This window comes from Neodiprion lecontei, chromosome 2 (genome assembly GCF_021901455.1).
Source record: "Neodiprion lecontei isolate iyNeoLeco1 chromosome 2, iyNeoLeco1.1, whole genome shotgun sequence".
Lineage (NCBI taxonomy): Eukaryota > Metazoa > Arthropoda > Insecta > Hymenoptera > Diprionidae > Neodiprion > Neodiprion lecontei.
Genome location: NC_060261.1, coordinates 28,248,417 through 28,273,517, shown reverse-complemented (window position 1 = coordinate 28,273,517; position 25,101 = coordinate 28,248,417). Strand labels below are relative to the sequence as shown.

The window sequence follows — 25,101 nt, the reverse complement described above, 5'->3', positions numbered from 1 at the left end:
GTGTCATCTTCCGCTGCCCCTTTTCAAGCGCTTCTCTAAACCTGCCATATTTTCAACCGTGAAGTGCAGGGATCGGAGTGAATGTAAAAAATTGGAGTTCCTGGAAAGAACGTCGTGGGAATGGCCAATCTTTTAGAAAACAATCACGCAAAAATCGGCGTTTGCGAGACCTTGGCTCTCGCATTTCTCGATTCGATTTCAAATCACGTTTATAGCTTTGATTTCATCGCTGAAGCTTTTGGTCTCGGATCGATGATAAGAAACTGGACTGAACTCTATGAGCTCTGGAAAGTCGATAGTCACCGGTAAGGAGAAAATTGAGCTATAAGCAATTCAGATTTATCGGTCTGATCATATCTTCGCAGAAAAAGGAAGCGGGCGTGCGGGGCTATTTTTGAGGGATCGAAAAGTTCGAAACTCATTTGATGAAAGGGTCTTTTCTAACCAGTTGGAGAATAAACGATCCGGAATCCAATCACCGGTTAATCCCTTGCATTACAACAACTGCTTTTACTTCGATTGTAAAAGCCAACTTCGAGAATCTATCGACGTCACAAAAATCCCGACTTTCCATATAACGCCGATTCGAAAGACGAATTAAATCGAGAGGTTGAACGAGTGCGTAAAAAGATTTGAAAAACTTTTCCCATTTGTATGATATCGTCAGAAAATAGAAGCATAAAGCTGGCGTAGTGACTGGTATTCAAGCTACGGAATAATGAGTCAAAACAAGCAGATAAAAGATTTCTTCGATTCATATTTTTTTTTATTACAATGCAAAGTAGTCTGACAACATCCATGAAGTGTAGTCGACGAATACTGGACTGGTAAAAACAATCCATACACCACGTTGGTAATCCCAATGAGAAACTTCATGGGTTTCTGATGAGTAAGCAAAAGTATCCAGACGATAAGACCGGACGAAATTATAGGTATGTTAAGTTTAATATCATTTGAACAAGGTTGATTAATGAAATAAAAAACAAATATACCTGTTTCAACGAATGCCTCATATATGGTACACTGAAAAAACTTCATTAGTTACAGTAACTAGAAAAATTGAGTAAAACAGGTATCGTTAAAAAAAACTGTTTGAATATTGTTGGAATTCCGAAAAACGAGGTGCTCGTAACCATTTCGCGCTATCGTCGATCCTTTTTTATAAAAATAGTAACAGATACTAGACTTTCTGGTAACAGTTAGAAAACTAAGTTTCATCTTCTACCTAGAAGTATATTTTTTGATTGTGGTAAAAAATGAAAATAATTGAGGACTGAGCGGTAACCGGGAATAAAAATTTCTCTCAGTGTATGTCCGATATCTGTGTCTCTAATTTGTGTGTCATCTGTTTGAAAATTTAAAGTCTCGTCGTCACTCTTGTTGCTATATCTGTCTCTCTCTCTCTCTCTCTGTTTCTATCGTCTCTATGTTCACTTTTCTTATGTTCTAATCTTCTCAGGTCTCTAGCATCAGCTGTATCCTCAGTATTGTTCTAAACGCGGAATAAAGCGAATCATCAAAGCGAATCTCTCTCTTTATTTCGATCTCCACGCATTCTCAAACCCTTTCGCGAACTTTCTGGGATTAAAATTACCGAACTTTCTCTACCACCAAACAATATCTCTGAAAGGTTTTCAAATGCATACATAAATAACAAATTGTTCCTATGCTGATATTTCGTTGAAAATTTGTTTTTCTGGAATAGTTTCCCTAACATATGCAACAAATTTCAAGACTTGATCGATGGTAACCAAAATCTGAATATTCCTCCATCATCCATTCGATAACCAGTGGTCGAAAAACGCTTTACAATGAGCCCGATCTGCGTAGAAAAGTCCCAGCCAAAAATTGACTCGAAATCATGATCGGTCTGTGCAACTTCCAAGGGTTTTCACAACGGCGACATGAAGGAACGGGAAGGGCACGGGCTGCGTTTTCGATCAGGGGCACCTGGGCGCACCTGAGCGCACCTGAGAATCCTGATGCCTGTTGCGCGCTGGGCCAACAGCCAACAGCCAACAGCCAACAGCCAACAGGTGAGCAGCGAGGATCCGAAAGAAGACAGCATGCTGCCGGTAGTGTCAGTCGGTGATTGTGATGCGTGAGGTGCGTGTGGTGTTCAAAGTGCGGTGTCATGCTCTGTGGGTAACATATAAACGTGCGTTTTTCTCCAACTTGGTACACGGTTTTATCCGAAATCATCGCCGACTCTCCTCTCCTATGTCACGTCGTTTTCTCCTGTGGGATGTTCTCCGTTGGCGCCAATTTCGCGCCGACGTCTGATCCTTGATGACGTCTCACTTCATCGCCAAAACGCCCTTACAGACAACGGTTTCAGTCGCAGACTGTGAAAGGTGAGACCGATGTGCATATTCTCATTTTTTTTGGTCTTTTCTTCCACCATTGTTCCCCTGTTTTCATCCCGTTCTCGGTGACACGTGGATAGCGAGAGATAGAGAGAGAGAAAGAGAGAGAAAGAGAGAGAGAGAGAGAGAGAGATTTCGTTACGTAAGGAGAAGAAAACGAAAACATTACCGAGAAACAAAGTGGCGAACGTATGTGAACGCTCGTATTACGACGCAGTAAAAGTTGTATGCCATGGCTATTGTGGGTGGGCACATGTCAGGCTTGAATTTAGGATAATGCAGGGCTTGCCGTCCAGCGTATAATATCAACTATTGTTCTCCTCTCGTATGAGGTAAGCCTTGCTCATCCAAACGTTAAATAAACTCCGATAGCTCCGCTCCCGTACTAGCATCACTTTTCTCAGTACTAAATGTGTTATCTAACTTGTCATCTTGCTATATTTTTATTTTTATTTTTTTGACTCTTTTTTCTTCCTAATTGTTGTCGGCACGACACGTGAAATTGATTTCAAGATCTTCAGTCTAATTTGCAGAAATTCCGAATCCCTTTCAAACCTGTCCATTAACTACAATGAATGTAAGAATGTTACCAGATCTTGGACTCATTGACAAGTTGAATCCTTGACATGTGTCGTAAGTGTCACAAAATGATTCTATCGTTTCAATTTGATTCTAATTTTAAATCAGTTGTTGAAGTTGTTGTTACCCTTGCAGCGGAAATATATTGCCAACTATAGTTTCATGTGTTACTATCGCCGTATGGTGACGTCAGCAGCAGCTATACATTGTCATTTATAGAGATTTACGATCCCATAATCAACAATCCGAGTCCCTGATCTATAATTCCATCTCGTTAATCATCAATTTTCGGAGAGAATCGGTGCGGAATATCGTCGACACATCGTCGCGATCACGGCTGTTGCTGACACAGCGTTAGTTTCATTATCGCGTCACTGTTACTTTCGGGACGAACTTCGTCATTTTGAGGATCCATTGTCACGGGTGGAATTGGAATTGATCGCGCAGTCGTGTCTAGTTTCATTCTTAAAAAAAAAAAAGACGGAGATTGGAGGCAATTAAAATGACATTATCTGTAGAAATGAAAGAGGGAAAAAAGTGACAGTCGGGTCTGCCCTTTAACACACGCTTGAACGATTTACCCGAATGGGATATTGCGTTGGTACGCACATTTACGATTTTTCGCAACGCATAACCCGTGTAGCTGTGCATCACCCAATTATTTTTCCGCTCGTAAACACGAGCACCGATTCACGGAACACGCGGGATAATTGGCTGTATCGCAGATGCATGAAATCATTGTACGGAAGAAATTTAACGAGATTGGTACTCGTGACGTGAACCGGCTCGATTTTCTCTCCGTTCGTCTCAGTTATTGCATTGAAATGATTATTCGTTGTGTCTGAAAAGCTTCTGCGGGTGAAAGCTGCGATCTGTCAATCTTTCATTTCGCTCGATTCTACCGATGAAAAGAATTTACACTCCGGGTTTCGGACTCGTACGTGTTTCACGTGTAGAATCCATCGCGCCGCGTACGTTGTACAACGAAACGTACTTGTACCTTCGCCCGACACAGGATACGTGACTGGCTATGTGGCTAGGGGGATTTGGTCACGCGCCGTAGATCGTTCGACGGTCAAAGCCGCGTATAAATAAACATGTATTACACATACGCGAGTTTCCGTCGCGGTGTGGATGCAGCCCACACATTACCATGCACCTCGACTACATAGATCGTTTCCATAAGATGCGTAATTATCAGGGCGTGTATGTACCCGTAAGAAATAGTTTGATGTTCGATGAAAACAAAGATGAGAACGAAAAACTTGTCTACGAGTTTAGAATAGTCTTTGATGAAGTTGGATGACGATGTCTAACGGTATATGGACGTGTGCGCTATTATACGACCTTTTACCACGCGTAAGGGTAAAAAGGCGTATTTTTCTCCTTTGTATTTATGCTAGAAACATGAGGATACATTCAAAAACGTTTAGATTGAAAAATGGGTTAATTAAAGTGGAACAAACGAAAACCGTCACGTTCAGTAATGGTGTAAGGTCCCATGTGCCCACCTACGACCTTATACTGTTACGTCCGATATTATTTTCTGAGAAAATAAAAAATTTTAACCGTTCTTCCCGAAATCGACGGACCTTTCAAATCAAAATTTTTTACAATCTTTACGAAAAAAGCACAAAAATGGCGTATGCGATCTTATACTATTTGTAAATATGATGAATAGAAGTATATTTTTTTGCTGAAAAGATGTATCCACGAAACATAAGGCCTTTTACTTTTGTTTATTTTTTTAACCAATATTTGTGTAGATGTGCGTCTTGAGTAGTTTTGTAGCGAATATGACAAACAATAAACTGTACACCCTTTTACCGCCAAATTTTAATTTTTGGCACATACGTCCCTGTATCGTTAGACATGCGATATACCTACAGCACTTAGTGTCTAGACGAGTTGAAAAAAAAACTAATTGTGATGTTTTCAGACAGTCTTTGCTCGCAAGATTTTGTGTGGGATGTTTTGTTTACACAGTAATTATGCTAGCAAAATTATGTGTAAAAAAAAATTCATACAATACTCGACAATTTTAATTGGCTTAAACCTGTGCACGCTCCAGAGGACAGATTTCACGAAAAATTAGGACATCGCAAAGAAAATTCTACCGCAAATATGCTCAAAAATAGATTAACTGACTTTTCAAGCGTGAATAGAAAAATTTGTACGATCGTTAATATTTTTTATCGAATGCAACAATATTCAAATTAGTTAGAAAATAGTTTTGGTTGATAAGTGGAGTAGTTGCCATGAGGACTTTTAAAAACAGGTATATAGATGACCGGAGTTTTAGCAAATTCATTTTTTCAATTCGTACTGCCAGAGCGAAAAATTGGTATTACAATTCTTCCCCATTAACCGTTTTTAACGTCTGGCTAATTTTATTCTTGCAATTACTTCGCCTTTTTTTTTTTTAATTCTCCGTCGTTACGGTCCTTCATCAGGCACACACAATGCACACAACAGTTATACAACGAAGTGGGCATGAAAATTCGCAAGCCCGAGAGCTTTCAGAAGAAATCCCGTCAGCGAAACAGGGGTGAATGGGTGCGCGCGTGCCGTTTATTTATCATTCCATAGGGCATGAATTTATCGCCATATTCGGTGAATTTATGCCCGTTGGAGGCGGTGGTGTTCCGCGGTTCTTCCCTTTTCCTCAACGAAATACGCGGCCACTCGTCTTTCCGTGTGTCAAGCATAGCTACATTTGTCAGCCCGCCGTGCGTATACGCGTACCATGAAATATCCACTTGGTCTTTTCCTTCGGTTTATCCATCTGGGACATAATATTATATCTGGACGATTTACGAGACTCTAGACGCTTGTCGAGGGCTCTGATTGGTCGAGGGCGAAGCGAGCGCCGGACGAAATGTGAAATCAACATCAATCGCGCATGCGCCTGCGCGCTGGCGCCACTTAACCTCTCCGATGAACTCTTCTCCTAACCGCTCTTCAACCTCGGTTGCTGGGAATTTTTATTGCGGTAGACGGGAGGTTTTATTGTATCAAGCAGGCGGCGATGGTATGAAAAAGCTGTAGATGTTTTTGATCGAAAATAAATTTCAACCTGCCGTCGGATTCTCAAGGACGACAGGCGACGCACTAGGAAGGTATTACGTCACGCCTACGCCATCGGAATGGTAATCGCGCTCCTCGATCACCATAAATCTGTTGTATACCTTACCCGTAACAATTCCCACGTCAATTTGGAACCCTCCAAGCCCCCAGCTGCAAAGCTTAGCTCAGAATAAGACGAGGAAAATGAAAGATTTGCATAGCCTGTCGCTCGATATATCTGGTCATTTTGCACGATCGATTTGGGAATCGGTTCTTACAACACATTCAGCAATTTCTAATCATTTTCAACTCTCCCCAGGTGACGCCATGGTCGTCTTCAAGCCAACGGAAGAGATGGCGCTGACGCAACAGGCGTCCCCGAAACTGCGACGGTCGAGGAGACTCTCATCAACGCGAGGGTTGGTGCCGAAGAATATAAGGGAACTGGGAGAGCGTGATCTGAATCAAAAACTGGGACTTTGCCCGATTATGAGCGTGAGGACCACGGATAAAAAGAGTCTGGACCGTGGTCGACTGTCCCAGGAATGGGATTTCAATGAAAAAATCAGTCTCAGTAGCGGATCCAGTCCCAGGATCGATCTTAGGGCTGGTTTTGAGCTCGCTAAGGACTCTGCAAGGTTAGCCGAGCTCAGAGGAGAAGGAAAGAACTCATCGCAGTGGTACGTTAACCGTACTGCCTGCAAGGACTCCAGGGTCATTCAGGAAAACGTGATAAAGAGCGACTCGAAGTACGAGATCGGAGTGCCGAAGGAGTCCGGAAAAGTCCCAGGGAAAACGAAGGTGCAGAGGAATCGAGAGAGTGAAACTGCAGGCTCGTCCTCTAAGACCATGCAGAGGTCGTCGAGGGATGGAGAAAAGACGACGGGGACGAAGAGCAGATCAAAAGTGAGCAAGGATAAAATTGAAAAGGCAAATGACTCGATATCGAAAAGGTTGGAGCTGATACACGAACTGAATCAAAGGATTCTTGCTAACTACGAAAAGTTCCAGCAAAAGTCGAAAAGGTCGCATTCGAAGAGTTCGAAGGACTCGAAGGAAGCCTTGAGAGGCTTGAGGAGGGATTCAGAGGTCAGCGGCCGAAAGCCGGCCGAAAACTTGAGCACAGTTTCCAAAGAGTTGATCGCCTACTCTCAGGTGACTAAAACGAGGCAGAAGACCATTGACCCCACACGAGATACACAGGACTTTCAACGACAGAAATCTGACACGAGCAAGTTTACATTTTCTCGTGATTATTGCGAGCGTCTCGTCTCGAAGCTGGACAAGCCCGAAACAAATCGCAAGAAGGGAAGGGCACCAGTTCCGCCCAAGAAACAACCTTCAAACCCGAAGACGTTGCGTGACGTTAATGAGAACTTCAGCATGGCTCCTAGAGCGAATTTTTACCAACCCCAAAATCTACCCGAAGTCTGTGAGCCCAGCTTCAAGGTTACGCGAAAACCACACTCCACCGTGTCGAGCCACACTGAGAGAAAAAAGCTCTCTAAAGACAATGGGTCGAGGTTTTGCTTGGAAGAGGAAAAAGACAAGAAAAAGATGATCACAGTCCCGAAAGTGAATCCTGTTCTTTCCACAGAATCTGCTTTGAAAGATGCCCGTCAGGGTGAGCTACACGAACCAAAATGCGTGCCTGTGCTAACCAAAAGTGAGAACGTTTCATCCGGGATGTCGGATCATATTCGAAGGATATCTGAGAGACCAGATGATGGTGAGACTATCCTGGAAAAGAGGATCCTCGACGACTTGAACCGCACGATCAGCAAATTCGACGTTGAAACAGACACGCCGCAAGTCTCGGTGACGGAAAGCCAATCTTCAACTGGGAAGACCGAGAGTTTCAGCTCGGATTCCATTGAGAGTGGCTCTTCTCCATCGACGAAAATGAAGAACGGGAGTTTCGACTCCAGCTGCTGCCACGTCGAGCCCTTCAATTCCTCTTGGGACTCGGGTGTCGGTGGCGACGTTTGCGGGGGAAGCGGATGGGTGAGAGTTCACACCGGAATCGAGAGTAGCCTGGTTTACCTGACCTTGGAAACAACGGCCAAGGACGTTTGCAGGGACATGCTCCTTGGGGAGGACCTGTCCCTTTTCGTGCAGGTGAGTCGCCCCCGTTTTCTTTATCGCGTTATCCCTTCCACGTCTGGAATCTTGATATTTGCAAATCTACAGCTAGGTCAGGTAGAAATTAAAGCTATTCCGGGGAGGATTACAAAACAAGCCATCTTATTTCAAGTACGTGATGACAATGCCTTGGATCGCACGTTATAATTTCAAGTAAGCGAATTCTTTTTTGGAAATGGCAAGCACACTACTGATTCATTAACTTCGAAATCGTTCTTGTTGTACGAAAAATGAGATAAATCTCAGCGTGACTTAAAAAGACTTTAACTGACTTGACGTTGCTTCACGGAGTGAAAAATGGCTGAAAACAGTTTCAAACGATTTCACGTAACTTTCACACAACTCCACTCAACGTTCAGAGATTCAGAGGTAGAATCGAGCACGAAGTCCTGCCCCTATCCTGCAGGAATTCGTATGTAAAAAGTTTCGTCTCCACCCTCTGAATTTTTTTTTCCGGTGTTAGCTTGGAATTCATAAGGTTTTCCAGGATTTCATAGGTCCGATACGACGTCAACTCTGGGGTAGTTGCATATTGTACCGCGTAGTTGAAATTTCTACATTGTTTTGTTCATGTCTCGAGCGTTTGCTTTTGATTACCAACCTCGCAAATCTCGACGCGACTCGACATCCAGATTCCTGATCTCGTTACGAAGATTCCCGCTTGTCTAACGAGCATCTGTTTGGCAAATTAGCGAAAAGCCTTATTATATCCGAGACCATTCGCGTTGGCGCGGCACTTTAAGGGGACCAGTACTGATTTTTTCAAAAGACATCAGTGGTCCAAAATCAACTTGTTTCGCAATCAAAATTCGTTTCTCATCAAAAAGAATTCTAGGAAAAAAATGTGTGCCGTAAGGATTATTTCGTGCGAAAAGCTTCCTCGCGACGACTCATAAATTTGGGGATTAGAAAATAACCTAATTCTACGCATGGACTTTAAGAACCGCCAGTGACGTTATCAGGCTGAGTTCGACCTGAAGTTTGCGCATTTAACTTACAAGGCACCAAAAGGGCAAATCGAGTGATTGTCTTGAAAATGTCCTTTGGCCACCATTTTGTTTTGAAAAAAATTTGATGTTGATCTGAAATGAACTGTGATTAAACAATGAATCGATTTTGGACACCGTTGGATCTTCTGAAAATAGCTCCACTGCTCCTCTTGAAGAAATAAGTATACGATGTACGTCGCTGATTACGTGCGGTGGAATCGCAGACCAGTAATCAATTACCAGTCACCGCACGTTTCGCGTATTTTCTAGCCGCACCAGCGGCCTCACACCGCTCGTTAAAATTCCTCAGAATTCTCCGCAAGTCATTTCCCGGAGCGTATGCATCCCGCGCGGTCTTTACCACCCCGGATCTTTGCTTGTCATCTGGTGCGAGTTTCAGCGGGTATACATACACTCTGGTAAAACAGGAAATTCGCCGTTTCTCGAAAAAGAAATTTTCATTCTTCATATTCAATTTAACAGACAATGCAGACCTCCGTCGTTCAGATTTTTCAACGTAAATTTATTCGCTCCTTTGTCCCCGAAAACTGGAATGAAGAAAATGAATGGAAAAACGTGGAATGATAATTTAAACGTTATACTTTAAATCAAGAGCAATATTTCTTCACTCCGTATTCCAGCTGCGAATTCAAGGTTCTAAAGAGAAAGAGAGAGAGAGAGAGAAAAGAGAATTACCGCTGTCTTCAAACCAAACAAATCAGCAGTTTAGTGCCTATGACGGTGGACTTAGTATCAATTATCGGTAATTACAAGTTACAGTAAAGCTCTGGCTCGTGTTTCCTCTTTCGGAAAGAGATTCAAGGGTGATATTCTCCAGTAATCAGTACCACCCTTTACCTAAGCTCGGGAGATTTTTTTAATCAACTCCTTTGAGCTTTAAAGAGAATATTTTGTGATGAGAAGCCCGGGTTTTGCCCCAGTTGTTTCCTGTGATCCCGGGAACGAGATGAGAAATAAATTTGAGGATCCCATTTTCCGTTCGGAGCAGCCACCGCAAGTTCGCCAGAATCAAGTGATGTACAGTCGGAGCCTGTCAATATCATCGCTAGAGCTGCAGCCGGTATTTTTCCAATTATCTCCAGGTAGAACGATATCGCAAATCTCCTGCCAAGAGGTCGGGGAAAAATTTCCGCCTATTGATTTCCCTCCCCCCCTCTTGTCCTCCCTTTCGATTCACACGCAGCGAGCAGCCGGGTCCGAACAAAGATTTGGTAAACCTGCTCGCCCTTGTGGAAGGGCCAAAGTCTTTTTCGCGTAAAAATAACAAAGGCTCTTATCGATATCTAGACCTTGGATAATACTTAGGAAACTTTTAACGCTCCGACATCCATTTGACAAATCGATATTACCAACCGCATGAAGTCGCAGACTATCATCATCACCACGTTATTATTCCTGATATTCTTGATTCAGCAGCCAGCAAGCTCAGATGACCGGCTCTTTGACCGAAAGCACTCAGGAAAAGCAGCTTTTCTTAAAATCACGGAATTCTCCGTGCCAACCAATTTCGTTTAAGCAATGGGAATGGATTAGTTTCTCCGTAACGTTGAAAGTTTTCGCCTGTCGAGATTAACTTCTATGTACCAAGCCTAGGCTACCAGCTTGAACAATGGTTCCATAATGGAGATGACAACGAAAACCCGAATTTTCTGAAAAAATGATTTTATCACTTTTCTACAGACCAGCCACATTCTCAAGGTAAATAACCTGGCTTAAAAATTTTCTACAATCCTTGCTAAATAAGCCAACTGATGATAGTTATCATGGTTTCCTCAGTCACAGTTCTCTTATTCGGTTCTCTTCTACTGTAATACCCAATTGGAGGCATTTAAACAGTCGGCATGCATTGCCAGTATCTGATGAAATTGATTTTGTAAAAAGACTGTTTTATCTCGAGCTTCCGGGTTTCCGGTAGGGAGAGAAATTACTGGTTCAACTTATTCCACTATGGAATTTTACATGTGACAGATGATTTTCCGTTAGACATTTACTACATTTTCAGTGCTGGTAGCTTTATTGAACAGCAGTATCCGCATTGCAATAATTCTTACAACCGAGCCGTTTGTTACAAGCGCACTCACTCAACAGTGCAGTAAATTCAACTAGCTGTTTATTTCTGTATTTGAAATGTCCCGAATATCTGTATTGATTATCCATCAATGCTATCTGGTAAACCGTCAGTACCACTTGCAGAAAATAACCCGCAACAAAATAACCTGCGATAATATATCCTGGAAACGACAGAACCCTAATTAAAATAACTGGAGTTAAAGTAACCGGAGTTAAAATAATCTATTTTAAAATAACCTCCAACGAATTAACCACACTGATAGGAACCTTAATGAGTAGAGAATGGAATGTGGGATTCACGCATTGCAAACAATTCGTTATTCTGTCGGTATCCAACCACAATACACCATCCCGTACGAAAAACACGGAAGATGACTGTCGCAGCCCAAAGTATTGTGTATTATCATATTGTGTTGACATTTTTCGTGTGCAGTGGTATCGATAGTTTTGATAAGACCGTAATAATCTAATGATAATAATAACGATGGTAACAATAATTCAATTATCAAATAAACATAATGAACACAATTTAAAATACATAATTCACTAATAATTATTACAGTATTTCAATTATCATTTTCATCCTTTTTGTAGGGTATATGTGTAGCGGTTATTTTTCACCAAGTCATTTATATCACGATTATTCTATTCCAGGTCGTTTTTATCCAGGTTATTTTGTCGTGGTATTTTTTTTTTTTTTTTTTTTAGCTCATTTTGTTGGTCATGGATGCTATCTGACTTGTCGGTACCACGTAAGCATTCGATTTTATCTCGAGCATGGATGCAATTTTCTTTCCTGGAAAGAATCCTAATGATCGGGTTTTCTAGGAATGTCTACGTATCTCGAATCTTGAATTTCAAGCCTTCGACGTTTCCGTTTTCACATTACCTGGTTCATTGAAATGCGACGTAGCGTTCCGGGAGTGATTCAAACAGGATTAGGGTTTCGAAGTACGGGATGACCTCCGATCTCAAACTCTTCCGCAGTTTAACCACCATTTACTGTTTATGTTGAGAGTTACATGTTGCAGTTTGTCCTGAAGGAGTCCACCTCTCCTAGCGATTCGACAAACTCATCTTTTCCTCTTCTTTCCTTCTCCCCTTCATCCTAACGCTCTCTTGATCCTTCCAAGGAATCGCGGCTATATAGCCATAGAAAGCTGTTAACTTTGAATTTGAATATCTGATAAGAGGTGCAGATCCGGGTCAACGAGTGGGAACGTCTTGAATATTCAAGAGATTAGCTTTATCTTTGAAGAGCACTTTTAGCGCCTCGATCCTGCTCAAGAACACGCGCATTTCCCCAGGCGGGAACCTTTCTTTGAGCACTAGGCGCACATGTCAATAGTCAACAGCCAGTATTGCTTCGATCGTAGCACTCAACTTGCGGAAAAATACTGCCAGCAAAGAGGTCATTTACCGTCTGGATGATTGTGGAAAAAGGTTGGGGAACGGGAAAACTACCCTCAACAGTTATTTGAGAAAATTTTAATAAACTTTGCCATCCTTGGAGTCGTTTCAATATCATTTCCAGACGTTGAACAAGCGGTGTGCGGCAGCTGCACCTGCTGCTTCCGGTGCAACCGTAACGAAATACGTATTAGACTCTAGCTTCTCTGTAGTTGGGGCCCAGCTGCACCTGCTCGTGGTCGAGCAGAAGCCAGAGAGGCGATATTGGTTTCCAGACGGCGATGACCAGCGAGATAGTTGACTCATCGGCAGTCGGTTACTTGGGTTGGTGGGAAATCACGGATACCTGCTCCTAAGAAACCTTGCTACTGCAAAATTAGCAAGAGTCAGGACATTTTTTTTGCACCCAAATTGCTCCAGCACTGTTTTTCAAGCCCTGAAAAAATGATAATCGATAAGGTTCACAAGGTTCATAAGGTTCTGTTCCTCCGATCACTTTATTAAGAAAGTGGATTCCGCGTAATGGATTAAAGATAGCCTCTGGAAATCCTTGGATTGCGGTAAGACATAGTAGGGTTTTTGCTTGTTTATCGTTGCTGATTTTTCCACGGAAAGGGTGCACCTATACTTAAACGTAGAGGTGGTGGTGGCGGGTGGAGAGAGAGATTTCGTGCGGTTGCAGGAGGCAAAAGGAAAAGAGCAAACTGTGAGAGAAGGGGGAGGTGATGGGAGGTGATCGAAAAGGAAAGCAAGGGATCTCAACCTCGTAGTAAAACTTTTCGGAGAAGATATACGCCCGAAGTTTGGGAATTATTTCAAGCGACATCCGGTGAACTCCTACGAGTTTCTCCAGAGACAAATCTAATGGAGCTTTTTTACCGAATCCTCGAATCTTTGCTTCCCGGGAGACCTGCCCGGGTTCGACCGAGTTCACCCGGGGTTAACCGAACCCTGCCGATGTTAATGTTGCAATTAATTTACGAGCGAACAAGCAAACGATGCAACTTAGTTGATGTCGAGGCCAAATTTTGACGGTTATATGGAAATGAATTCACCTGACTTCAACTCGCAAACGTGTCATTCTTGTATTATCCGTGATGATTGAATTTTGAATTTATACAAAATCTGGCGAAATAAAGTGATCGTACTTTCAAGAAAACCTTCGTCGCCTTCTTCTGAATCAGATTCCATTTTATTCGTCTTCCGGTATCATCACCATAAATCGATATCCAATTAGAACTGTAAAAATTTTGGTTCGTTAGTTGCTTCTCGTGAACTGACCAAAATGGTGATAGCTATGGGATACGAGATGTGAAAAGTCACAGAATGCGCACCACCGCCACCCGCATCAAACCTGAAAATCAAAGTGACAGTAAATAGACGTGGCCAAAGAGCAGGAAAACTTTTCTCGATGATGAAAAACTGAGAGTCGGAAGTTCCAGTCCATTCTTTTGCTGTATCGAATCTGCCACCGACTACGGCGCTATGGCGGATAAAATCTGCTAACCGGGATCTTATCTCGGCTTCGGGTTTTTTTTTTTCCGTTCTTCTACGAGAGAAGGCATCTGGACCACCTTGGATCTAAAGCTAAATGGTGTTGGACGGCAGTCAAATGGCGTTAGATTGATCCCGTAATGTGGTATGTAAGCCTAATGCTCTGTGGGTGTGCGTTTACTCGTAGCAGTCGAGAGGCAGGGGCGTACCAAATGTATCGCTCCTAATTGCCGGACCGTTAACATTTAATTACTCTATGTACAGACGCGTGCGGGGGTCAAGGGGAACCAGTCAAGGGGGCAGCTTACTACTAATCCCGACTAAATCTCCAGCCCAAGCAAACTGGTTTAATCGTTTATTTATAGCTCTGGTACCGAAACCGACAGACCAGTGGCGGTGGCTGCTGTGCTAACGTCTATCGTTCGGCTACCCTCACCTAAACGGAATTTAAAGCTAATCACTTCTCGTTCTGGGGAAGACTTAATATTAAAAACTTCTTCCGCTACCGCCTGGATGGTATGTATCAATTCACATCCGCTTTCGTGCCCTACGAGCTTGCAGACATTGATTAGTGGATTAAAAATCTCGGCTATGAATAAATTTCTTAATCGGTTAGTTCTTTCATATTTTCATGTCCTCCTGGCGGCAAGCCCAAGCGTTACCAAAGTTACGTCGACTTGAATGGAGACACACCATATTTTGGCTACCTCAAATTCTCAGCGTGACATCAAATCAAGACGCTTGTGAATTTTTACAGCTAGCATCTGGCCGCAACTCAGTTGATCCACCAAACAAGCAGACAAAAAACTCTGTGCAAATTAGTTGAATCTACCAATGGAATCATAGTACTCGGTGCGTGGATGTTTAGGCGGTTAGACTTCTCAGACTTTCACTTCACGTTACTGTACATTTGTCACTTTGGTGGATTAAAATTGAGAATCGCCGGGCGTATGGAATTTTAAGAAAAAGTAGAACGTGAAAAATCCTGATATCTCGCTTAATCTCCCACTTTTACTTTGCATGGAATCGTTTCATTGGACGTGATGAACATTGAAGCAGCCTTTCAACCGGATAAACTTCGATTGGTGATAACTTATTCATAGAAAATAAAAAGAACAGAAGAATATTTAAACAACTGGCTTAGACTATGGCACATTTTCTTACACCTTTTTTGTACAACGTCGAAGAGCAGTTAATCACGAAATAAGGTATAGGTTCTCACTACTCACGTTTCTAGAAACAATGCTGTATAACCTGATGGAGGAAACAACGAAAAGAAAGTGATCGAAAAAACCTGATCAAACACAACGCATCCGATAGGCACCGAATGCGACACTGTCTCGTAAAGAGGAAACCGTGTTCAAATCCAAGAACGTGAATTTGAGTACCTGTACAAGGTGCCCGTTTCAGCGTTCCACGTCAACCGCCACTCGACTCGTATAACGTAGAGCTACCTGTGCAAGGTATTGATTTTCGTGCAACTCCGCTGCGCTGAACTGCTGGTAGTGATGATCATTTTTACTCGACTAATTAGACGAGTGGCCAATTTAACTGCAAAAAAATCTAGCACAATTTCGCAGGGAGATCGTTTTGGTGTTAGGTTTACAACCCATGACGCCCATCCTGCAAAAGCGCAGTGACATCGAATTACGAACGAGACTTTGTTCGCAACCCAAAATATCCAGATATCCAGGAGTTGATAATGTTCTAGCTGCACAACTTCTACGGCTTTTCCACCAGCGTGTTGTCGGATCTGCGTTGAATATTTTACGATGAAGCCTTTTCGCTAGGAACATTTACCGCATCTATTTGACGGCTTACGTGCTAAAGCCCTTAGCCGATATCCGTCTCGTTGCTTATTAATAATGCAAGTGTTATCCCAGGTAGCACTGTATATGGAAGAAAAAGGCATCACGCTATTTTGACGTTGAAAGACTTCACTCTTTACAATTTAACATAAAAGGAAATTGTTGTTATCACGTAGTGAAATTCACCGTTAAGAACATTTCACCATCTTTCACTTCAGTTTCAAGTTTATACATCTACAATTTGGTTCGAATTTGCCTCTGTAGAAAGCGAATATCTTTCCACAAACGTGACTCCAATCTTCAAAACTTCTATAAGCTTGCGCATACGAATGCATATTCTCATAAAAAATTTGTGATATTTGTAAATTATTGCACGAGTTTTTCCACGAAGCCAGCGAGTGAAAATTTCAACAGTATTTTGCTGTACATGCCTGAGCTTTCAGCAGTAAATTCTTACCCCCCCAGTCAAGGGGTGTTGAACCGTTTTACAAATGCACCCTTGGGCTGCCCCTCTTCAGTTCTGCAGGAAAGCCGCGGTGAACCAATAAGGGGGATCGTCTCGCTCTGGCCGTCAAGCTTCGGTATTCTCGGGCAATGGAGAAGCCTACGATACGCTGGAGGTTTGAGGGAGCAGCGTACTAAAGGGCCGAATGTTTATTGCGCGGACACCACTCGCTGCCTTAAGATGCAACATCCGTCCTGCGAGTAACCTCAGGGACTCCCTTCGCTTGACATTACATGCATTTCAAATCACTGTCAGACTGTTGCCGTAATAATAAAAGGCACGCAATACTCTCGTTTATCATTTTTTGGCTTAATTTTTGATCCTGATTTTGGCAAAATAGGATCAATGGTTTGTACGGATGCACTGAGAGAAATTTTTAGTTACGGTTACCGGTCAGTCCTTAACTATTTTCATTTTTTACCACAATCAAAAAATATAGTTCCAGGTAGAAAATGAAAATTGGTTTTCCAGCTGTTACTATTCTTTCTCATTACGATCACTGTTACTATATTTTCTTGTAACTGTTGCGAAAATTTAACGCTTGTGCAACAATAAATCGATGTTAAAGCCTTATTTAACTAAAGAAGTAGAGTCAACCGAACAAACTGATTTTGCGTCGCAATTACCAAAAAAGGATCGACGATAGCGCAAAATGGTTACGCATACCTCGTTGTACGTAATTCCAACATTTTTTTAACAATACCTGTTTTACTGAATTATTCTACTTACTGTAACAAATGAAATGTTTCTCAGTGTGGAATCCTACCCGTATAAAAAAAAAACTCGTACATCAGTCTAGAAGATTGAAAGTTATGGAAAAATGTTTGAAAATGTATTTCAATAACACCAAATTGAATTTTAAAGTCCGACAAATTATCTGGAAGAATGTGGAACTTCCGAATTTTCTAATAGTTCGAACGTTTGCCATTTTGAAAACGGATGTGAAGAAGGTCTGCAAAAGATACTTGATCGTAGTGCAGATGGAGACAATTTTTTATCCATATATTGGCAAAATCGGTGAAGTGATTTCTTTGGTATCGTGTTCATACACACAAAAATACACACGCATGCACCCGTTTTTGAAATGACTTGTAAATTATTTTGTAGTGGATTTTTCCATTGTGGTTTCAAAATTTTCTCTCGTTGAGGCCTTGTTTATACAGAGAAGGTAAGGGTATAAGACTCTCCGTTTGCGAGCCGTCGCGTCGTGCCTAAGAAGGATACGCAAACTTAAACTCTATAATTGAAGCCGACGAGACCTTGACTCGAACCCAATTGATTCTGAGCACAGTTCGAAGTTCCAAGCAAATGGTGTGACATTTATAAGATCGAATCGATGAAAAATGTCGGCTAGCAGTGTAAATGATGACTGTGTAATTCTTACAGTCACTTGGTATCAGATACTAGTTGTCAATTGTGGTTAATATTCATTAAGAACTCAGAAAACGACAGTCTATTTCCGGGTTAACTGCTTCAAAGTTCCTTGCATTCAGGTCATTTTATTGGCAGTACTCGAAGTCCAGGTCATCCAATTCAATGGTATCGATGTCCCGCTCATCATTTTCAAACTTTTCAGTGTCTGTGTCATCACCTTTGTAGTTTTCGATCTGCGGAATATCATCGTAACAAAGTTATTGATGCCAAGTCATTCGCTTTTTCTAGTTTTTTTATGTCAAAGTTATTAGATCCATAGTTTTAAATGTCCAGGTCACGGGCTCCACAGTTTTCACTGTCTAGATCATTTGCTCTATATTTTTTCGTACACTCAAATTTCATGGGGTTTTGTAGGTTAGACTCAATTAAAGAATATAATGGAATACAGTAATTCTGGTTGGCGTGGTTCACAAAATGTAAACAACACGGACAATTTCCACGTATTGTGTCTCTAGTTAATAAATAAACTATAAAAAAGTACCTTTATTTTACAAACCATCTTCAAATAACTCGGAAATCACAACACAGACCATATCCAACATTTTATGAGTTTCACAGCTTTTTGTATACAATTTCACATAATTATGTACATTTTTGTTGATCCTAGTTTCGTTGGATATTGAAGTTTTGAATTTTGTGGCTGGTGTAATTAATTTTCAAGCTGGCGGTAAATTTTAATATTAACAGTGCTTTTGCCGCTTAATTATTAGAGTAATCTCGAGAAACACATCAGCTCACCGAAGCGTAGTCGTCGATGTGAAGCAGTTCCAATTAGGCACGTCCAAGCTGGATTGTGCTCAGTGGTGCTTTTGGTTCGTTCAACAAGCACTTGTCTCACGTTCGGGACTTCGGCAATCGAACCGTAATCAACGACGAAATTGGAACCATTATAATACGACAGCTGAATGATCCTTCTGAAAATCGGTGTACATTACATTTCTGTAATTGATAAGCTGAAAATGCGTTTACAGAAGATTTTTATCATTGCAGATAATCTCGAACAGCATTTTTCAGACATTACATTTACCACGTAACTTACTGTTGATCTGCATTTTTCAGCCGTAAATTTGTAAAAGTAGATTGGTTATTGTCCCTGATAAAACGCGGCTCAAAATCTTGATAGTGATGTTAATAAAATTACAAAATTTTAATTTATCTGATAAACAGATTATACAGCAGAAGTGTTGAACGGAAGTTTGCAGAAATTTGACGTGATACTGATTATTTTAGGTACAGTTTCAACGTTTTTTGCGCTTTTCTCTTTGGAACGACAAATTGCTGCGAGGCAGTCTCGGCTGATATTTCGGTCGTCCTAAATAATTTTTCGCAACTTTCGCTACTCGTGGATTACGGTACGAAGAAAAGAAAACCTGAAATATTTCCATTGGGAAAATCTTTGTAACCGACAAGCGGTAAAACATTTTCTGCCAACATATTTTTTAAATGTAATCAATGCACTCAGAAAAAAATTTGGTCATAATGACCGATTAATATTTCGATTGCACCATGAAAAACGTATTTATTTCATGAAAATGATTCAATTGAAATCGAGATTTCATTTTTATAAGTACATTTTATTGAATTGAATTTTTTTGGATATTGCAACATTCATTTTTGGATAATTTCGTTACTTACAACAAAGTATTTTAGTCCCACGATGAAATATTGTACAAATTGATTCTTTCCAAAAAGAGAAAAGTTTTCACTGAATGTGTGAGGTTATTCAATAAAATTGAAACGAATTGTTCTCTAAAAATTTCTTAGTCCTTAAATTTGTTACCGTGAAATTGAAGTCTATATTGCATAAATCAGGCATTCATTTAACCGGTTTGACCTCTCGCAAAGTCAGAAAATAGTTTTCCACTACCTTCTCCATTTCATTTTCTTCCATTCATAAGACGCTAATTTCCAAATTGGGAAATACCAGAACAACATAATTTATCTCATTAAAAAGCTAGAAAAGTGTATCAGCCGTAAGGGTTCGAAATTTTTTTAAACAAGTACCCACTAATCATATCCCCTTTCCATGGTTATTAAAACTGCCAAGAGTATAAAAAATGACGGAAGATAGTGAATTGTAATTGCGGAGAATGAAAATTGGCAATATAAAGATAACCTGATCGCAATAGAATGAAAGAAAGAAAAAGGGAAAAGGAAAGAGAGGAAAGGTGACAGTGCGCACAAGAGTCAGTTCATTCTCCTAAGAGTCCTTCGATCCCTTTGCGACTCGACTATACCTTCGACGTTCACCACAATTCCTCGAGGATCGCTCGAGATGGAAAGTTTCGAGAGCTCATTGTCGTAACTCCGGGAAAAGGTGATAGGTGAGAAAAAATGTCGAGGTTAAAAATTTGGGATCACATCCTCGACGAGGATGTTTGAATAATACCGGATGGTACGAGATTTTCCTTCCGCAAGTCGCAGCGAAATGTATTTAGAATAATAATTTGTATCTAATTTAATTATTACTGTGAATATTACGTACGTAAACATTCATACTTACTTGATTTATTAACCGGCTAAATTAACCGAGTCAACTGTTATGCTTAGCGAAAATTATCAGGATTCGTCTTTAAAATTGCAAATTATATTCATCGCATTTCTACTGTGGAAACAATCCATTGGACCTTGCTAAATATGAGGAAATCTGGATAAATATTGCGAATTTCCCAAGCTCTGATGCTCGCTTTTAGCAAATACAATGGCTGACTTAGAATCCTTTAAAAACATACGTGAATATCATCGTTGGACGCCTGAACAGCCCTTTCATATCACAACTGTATTATGCGTGACCCAGCGTTATTTTTAAACCATTTAGGACAAGTTGTCGTAGCGTATTGAAATAATTTCTCATACAAGAAAACCCTCTTTAAAGATCATTGCAAGGACTAAGAGAGAGCAAAATTTAAAGATACTGAATTCAAATTTTTCGAACTCCGTTGTCGTTTTGCAAATATTCCACTTTGAATTGTAAAATTTCGCGGCGAGACACGTACGTTTTGGAATTCGTGATTTCATGATTTCGACCCTGAAGTAAACACTACTGATTCGAAAAGAATCTAAAAACTGATTTCTGAAAAGACTAAATTATTCCGATTTTCGGTATATCTCTATCCATCTATGACTTTAAATCGATCATTTTCAATGTCAGAAATGTGAACTCAATTCGAATAAAGCATAGCGATCAACACCTAAAAATTGAATTCTCCAAAACTTAGTTACGTCATACTTTCGATAAACAAATCAAATAATGCTGAAATTACTGGGGATGAAAATGTAGAAGAATCAGGCAGAAGGGTCTTATTACCCAGTTGTCAAAACGCGAAAAGCTGTTTCAGGTTTTTGGATTTATTTTATGCAAGGCTATGTAGATCAAGCTTCATTAACATACTCGTATTTTTTCAGTAGAATCGATCAATAGAAAGTATTGTTATTTGAAATAAATATCTCAGAAGCATCTCAACCGATCTGCGTCCAATTTCAAAACAGTATTTTCGATAATTTCTCCTCTTTACCACTATGCAAATTTTTTTTCTCAACGTTTTTTCAATTCAATTGTTCGTCCAAAGTTTGCGATTTGTCAACTCAATTAAAAAAAATAAGTTACATCGCGTCAAAGGTGATAAAATGACCAAAAAATTGTTTCGAAATTTAAAGTAAATTAGTTTAGTCGTTTTTGAGATATAATCGGCACCGCCAAATACGTCACATAGGGAAATGGTTGACGTTGTGGTCGATAGTGACACTTTGTACTAACTGATACTAATCCAAGAATATGTGAAAGAAGCTCGTTCTATATACTTGTGAAAAGAAAAACGTCCAAACAAACTGAATAATTGCTTGTCAAGATATAAGTTCTCAAAATTTACCCAGTTTTTCAGTCGTCAATTCGTACGCGGTAGCCCCTCTACTTTTCTACATTTGTATTTTTCTACATTTTGAATATATACATTTTGAAATTGGATTGAACAGACTTTCAGATTATTCAAATTTTGATCTTGTGACCCTTCTACTCTGTGATCTTTTTACATTTCCACCCCCATCCAAGTCAAATCGAGTCGAATCTGACATTCCGTGATAATTCTACATTTCCACCCCCACCAAGGTCGAATCGAGTCAAGACTGAAATTTTTTAATCTTTATACATTTTCACCCCCACCCAAATCGAATCGAGTAGATTCTGAAATTTGTCGAACGATCTATATTTCCACTCCTACCCAAGTCAAATCAAGTGTCTGTCTGAAGTTCTCTAATCGTTCTACATTTTCACCCCTGTCCAAGTCAAGTCGAGTGGGGTCTGAAATTCTTTGATAATTCTACATTTTCACCCCTATGCAAGTAAAGTCGAGTGAAGTTTGAAATTCTTTGATCGTTCCACATTTTCACCCCTATCCAAGTTGAATCGCGTGGCGTCTGAAATTCTCTGATCCTTCTACATTTCCACCTCCACCCAAGTCGAATCGATTCAAGTCTGAAATTCTCCTGTCATATCTCGTCCTCATGGATCCGTTTCCCCGGAGCGTCCGAGTCCAATATTACCTCGTGAATAATCTTGAGGGTTGAATTTGCAGTACGGCGGGGAACCAGGAAGACGACTAGCACCAAGCGAGCGGCCCCTCGAACTCCAAGACTCGTTTCTCCAAAGACTGGGATACTTGGAAGCGTCGAGGCGAGCTCGCCTAGGCGTGGACCCGGAGCTGAGGCATCTGGTCGCCTTCCACGTCGGTGAGTAAATGAATATGAATTCAGTTGTTCGAGTAATCTTACCTCGCCGCGGGCTAAAATACGGGTAAGCTGGGAAACAGATGGTGCCATTCGAGGATATTTGTTCCAAGGGTGAATAGGGAGAGCTGTCGCCTAATGCTGGCCGTCTTCTCGCCTCGCGTAAGAGAATCTTCGACGCCACGAAAAGCCCGAGGGCTTCCGAAAATGGTAATAAGTGTGTGATGACGACATTATTCCCGGGAAACATCCAAGTACGTAATTATGTTCCATGAGAGAAATTCGAGTTGCTTTTCGGTGGGAAGCTTTTGCAACGATCCATCACGGGTGCATAGAGTGTGAAGCGAAACGAATCGGAGTGAAAAAACTGGAGACAACCGAAATGAATTGGATAAGAATAACATTTCTTGAAATCGAAGTAAATTTTCATCCACACGAATTTTAAGTGCCCAAAGATGCAGGAATGTCGGAAATCTCAGAGCAATAGCTGATCCTGTTGGTAGGCGATTTTTACTGATTTTCAGTTTATTACAAAAACTTGTGTAGGAAAAGCGATCGTAGCTTTGCAATAAATGAACTCATGCTGTAGATATCGATCAATTCACAACCGTATTAAGCATTGATACATCGAATTTGAACAACTTATATGATTTTGATGTACATGGAAAACTTTACATCTGAACTTTCTTCACTTTAATTGATAGTATTACTTTCGTTTTTTCATTATAATATCGATAGAAATTTAGTTCATTGTGAAACAGCTTTATTCTGAAAGCTTTGATTCGGTCTCGATTTTCTTCTACCTACTAAAATTGTAATCCGGAAAAGGTCTTGAACTGTTTCTAAAGCAGGTTTATATTAAACGAACGAATACTTGTTTAGATATATAAGCTACAAAAATTCCCTAGCTTTTGAGAATGTCTCCCGAATTATTTGCCATCCCATATTCAACGACCTCGAAATTTTTCGTTCAAATTGTGATTCTATAATTCAACCTTTATTGCTCGCAAAAATTGCTCCCCTCCAGGAACTTATGATTCATGGTGAACGTTCTGAATATTGTTCGCGATCGTTTGTTGAAACCAAGAGCGAAATTAACGGATAATTGAGTGCCCGGTAGTTGGACGATGTAACGAATAATACGGAGCGTTTCTGCGGGAAAACCGTTCGGTTTTGATATCGGTTTATCTGATCGCGTGCTGTGGGAACCCCCTGAGTGGGCTGGAATGTCCTGAACGTTAAAATCGAATGGATTTACCAATCGAGGATACAGGCGAGGAACAGGCAAGGGAATTGAATGCCGAAGGGGTGGATTTAATTTACGCTTCGACGCGATTTTATCCACCTGAATTCGAAACAAAGCTTAAGCTTGCTTCGCGAGAATTAGCTACGCGTGATACGCGATCGCAGACCGATGCTCCGATACACGTGGCTCGGAGTTTTATGCTGAAACTGCTCAATTATCATTATTGATATTGTTATAACGCTCCAGCAAATACTCAGCATCCACGTAACTTCGCATCTTACGTAATTAAACTCCTTTTGCCTGCATACTCGCGTAACTCGGGTTTAAACATTCTTTATGAATTGGAATAAATTAACGAAAGTGTCGACGTGGCTACTCAAAATTAATATTATAAAAACTTGCTGTTCCTGTTCAAGGTGACAACTCCCGATATAACGCGGTTTTTGATTTTAAATCCAACGGACCTTGGTTACTGAGATATCAGGGTTTGAAATTTTTGGATTTTCGGACGGGTTTAGGCTCGCGCTTGGAGTATATGGAGCAGGGTGGTTCAGAAAAGGGCCTTTTTTAGATTCGCTCTTCTCCGAGATTCTTGCATTTTTCATTAAAAAATAGCTCAAGCGAAAGGGCTCGGCTGAAAGTATTTTACTACTGCCTCGAAGACGTTGAAATTTCGAAAAAAGGCTGTGTTCGGGAATTTCAAAATTGAGATATCCTTAAATCCTTCGGTGGTTATGTTTTGTAAGACGTAACAAAAGTTTTTTTTAAACTTATGATGCGTGTGATTTTTTGTTTTACTACTGAAAAATCTATGTTGAAATACGAAAAAACTAATTTCTTTAACTTTCAAATATTTAAATATTTCTCTTTTTTTTTAATAATAATTTCATGAGACAGTATTTAATATTGGGTCAATTTCCTCCAGTTTCGTATGAGTTTTTGTTCACTATAAAGCAACAAGAAAAATAAAGAACAGTGAAATATTTTAATATTTGAAAGTTAGAAAAATTAATTTTTACGAATGTCAACATAGATTTATCGGTACTAAAAAAATCGCACGCATCTCAGGTATTAAAAAAAACTTTTGTTTCGTTGTACAGAACATAGCCACCGAAGGATTTCAGGATATACCTTGATTTTGAAATCCCCTAAAATAGCTTTTTTCGAAATTTCAACGTCGTTGCGCAGTATTCAAATTTTTTTTCCAGTCCCGCCCTTTCTCTTGAGTTGTTTATTAGTGAAAAAGTGC

General features: G+C 40.5%; 1 protein-coding gene across 1 annotated transcript in view; it reads left to right on the top strand.

The window, feature by feature from the left end:
- The first annotated feature begins 2,059 nt into the window (after positions 1–2,059).
- LOC107224455 (PH domain leucine-rich repeat-containing protein phosphatase 2) overlaps positions 2,060–25,101 on the top strand; it is a 99,719-nt gene continuing 76,677 nt past the window's right edge. The window contains exons 1-3 of the mRNA XM_046732959.1: positions 2,060–2,354; positions 6,331–8,129; positions 22,456–22,609. Of these exons, the coding sequence (XP_046588915.1) occupies positions 6,339–8,129; positions 22,456–22,609 (1,945 nt within the window). The 5' untranslated portion in view covers positions 2,060–2,354; positions 6,331–6,338. The remainder of the gene's footprint in view (positions 2,355–6,330; positions 8,130–22,455; positions 22,610–25,101) is intronic.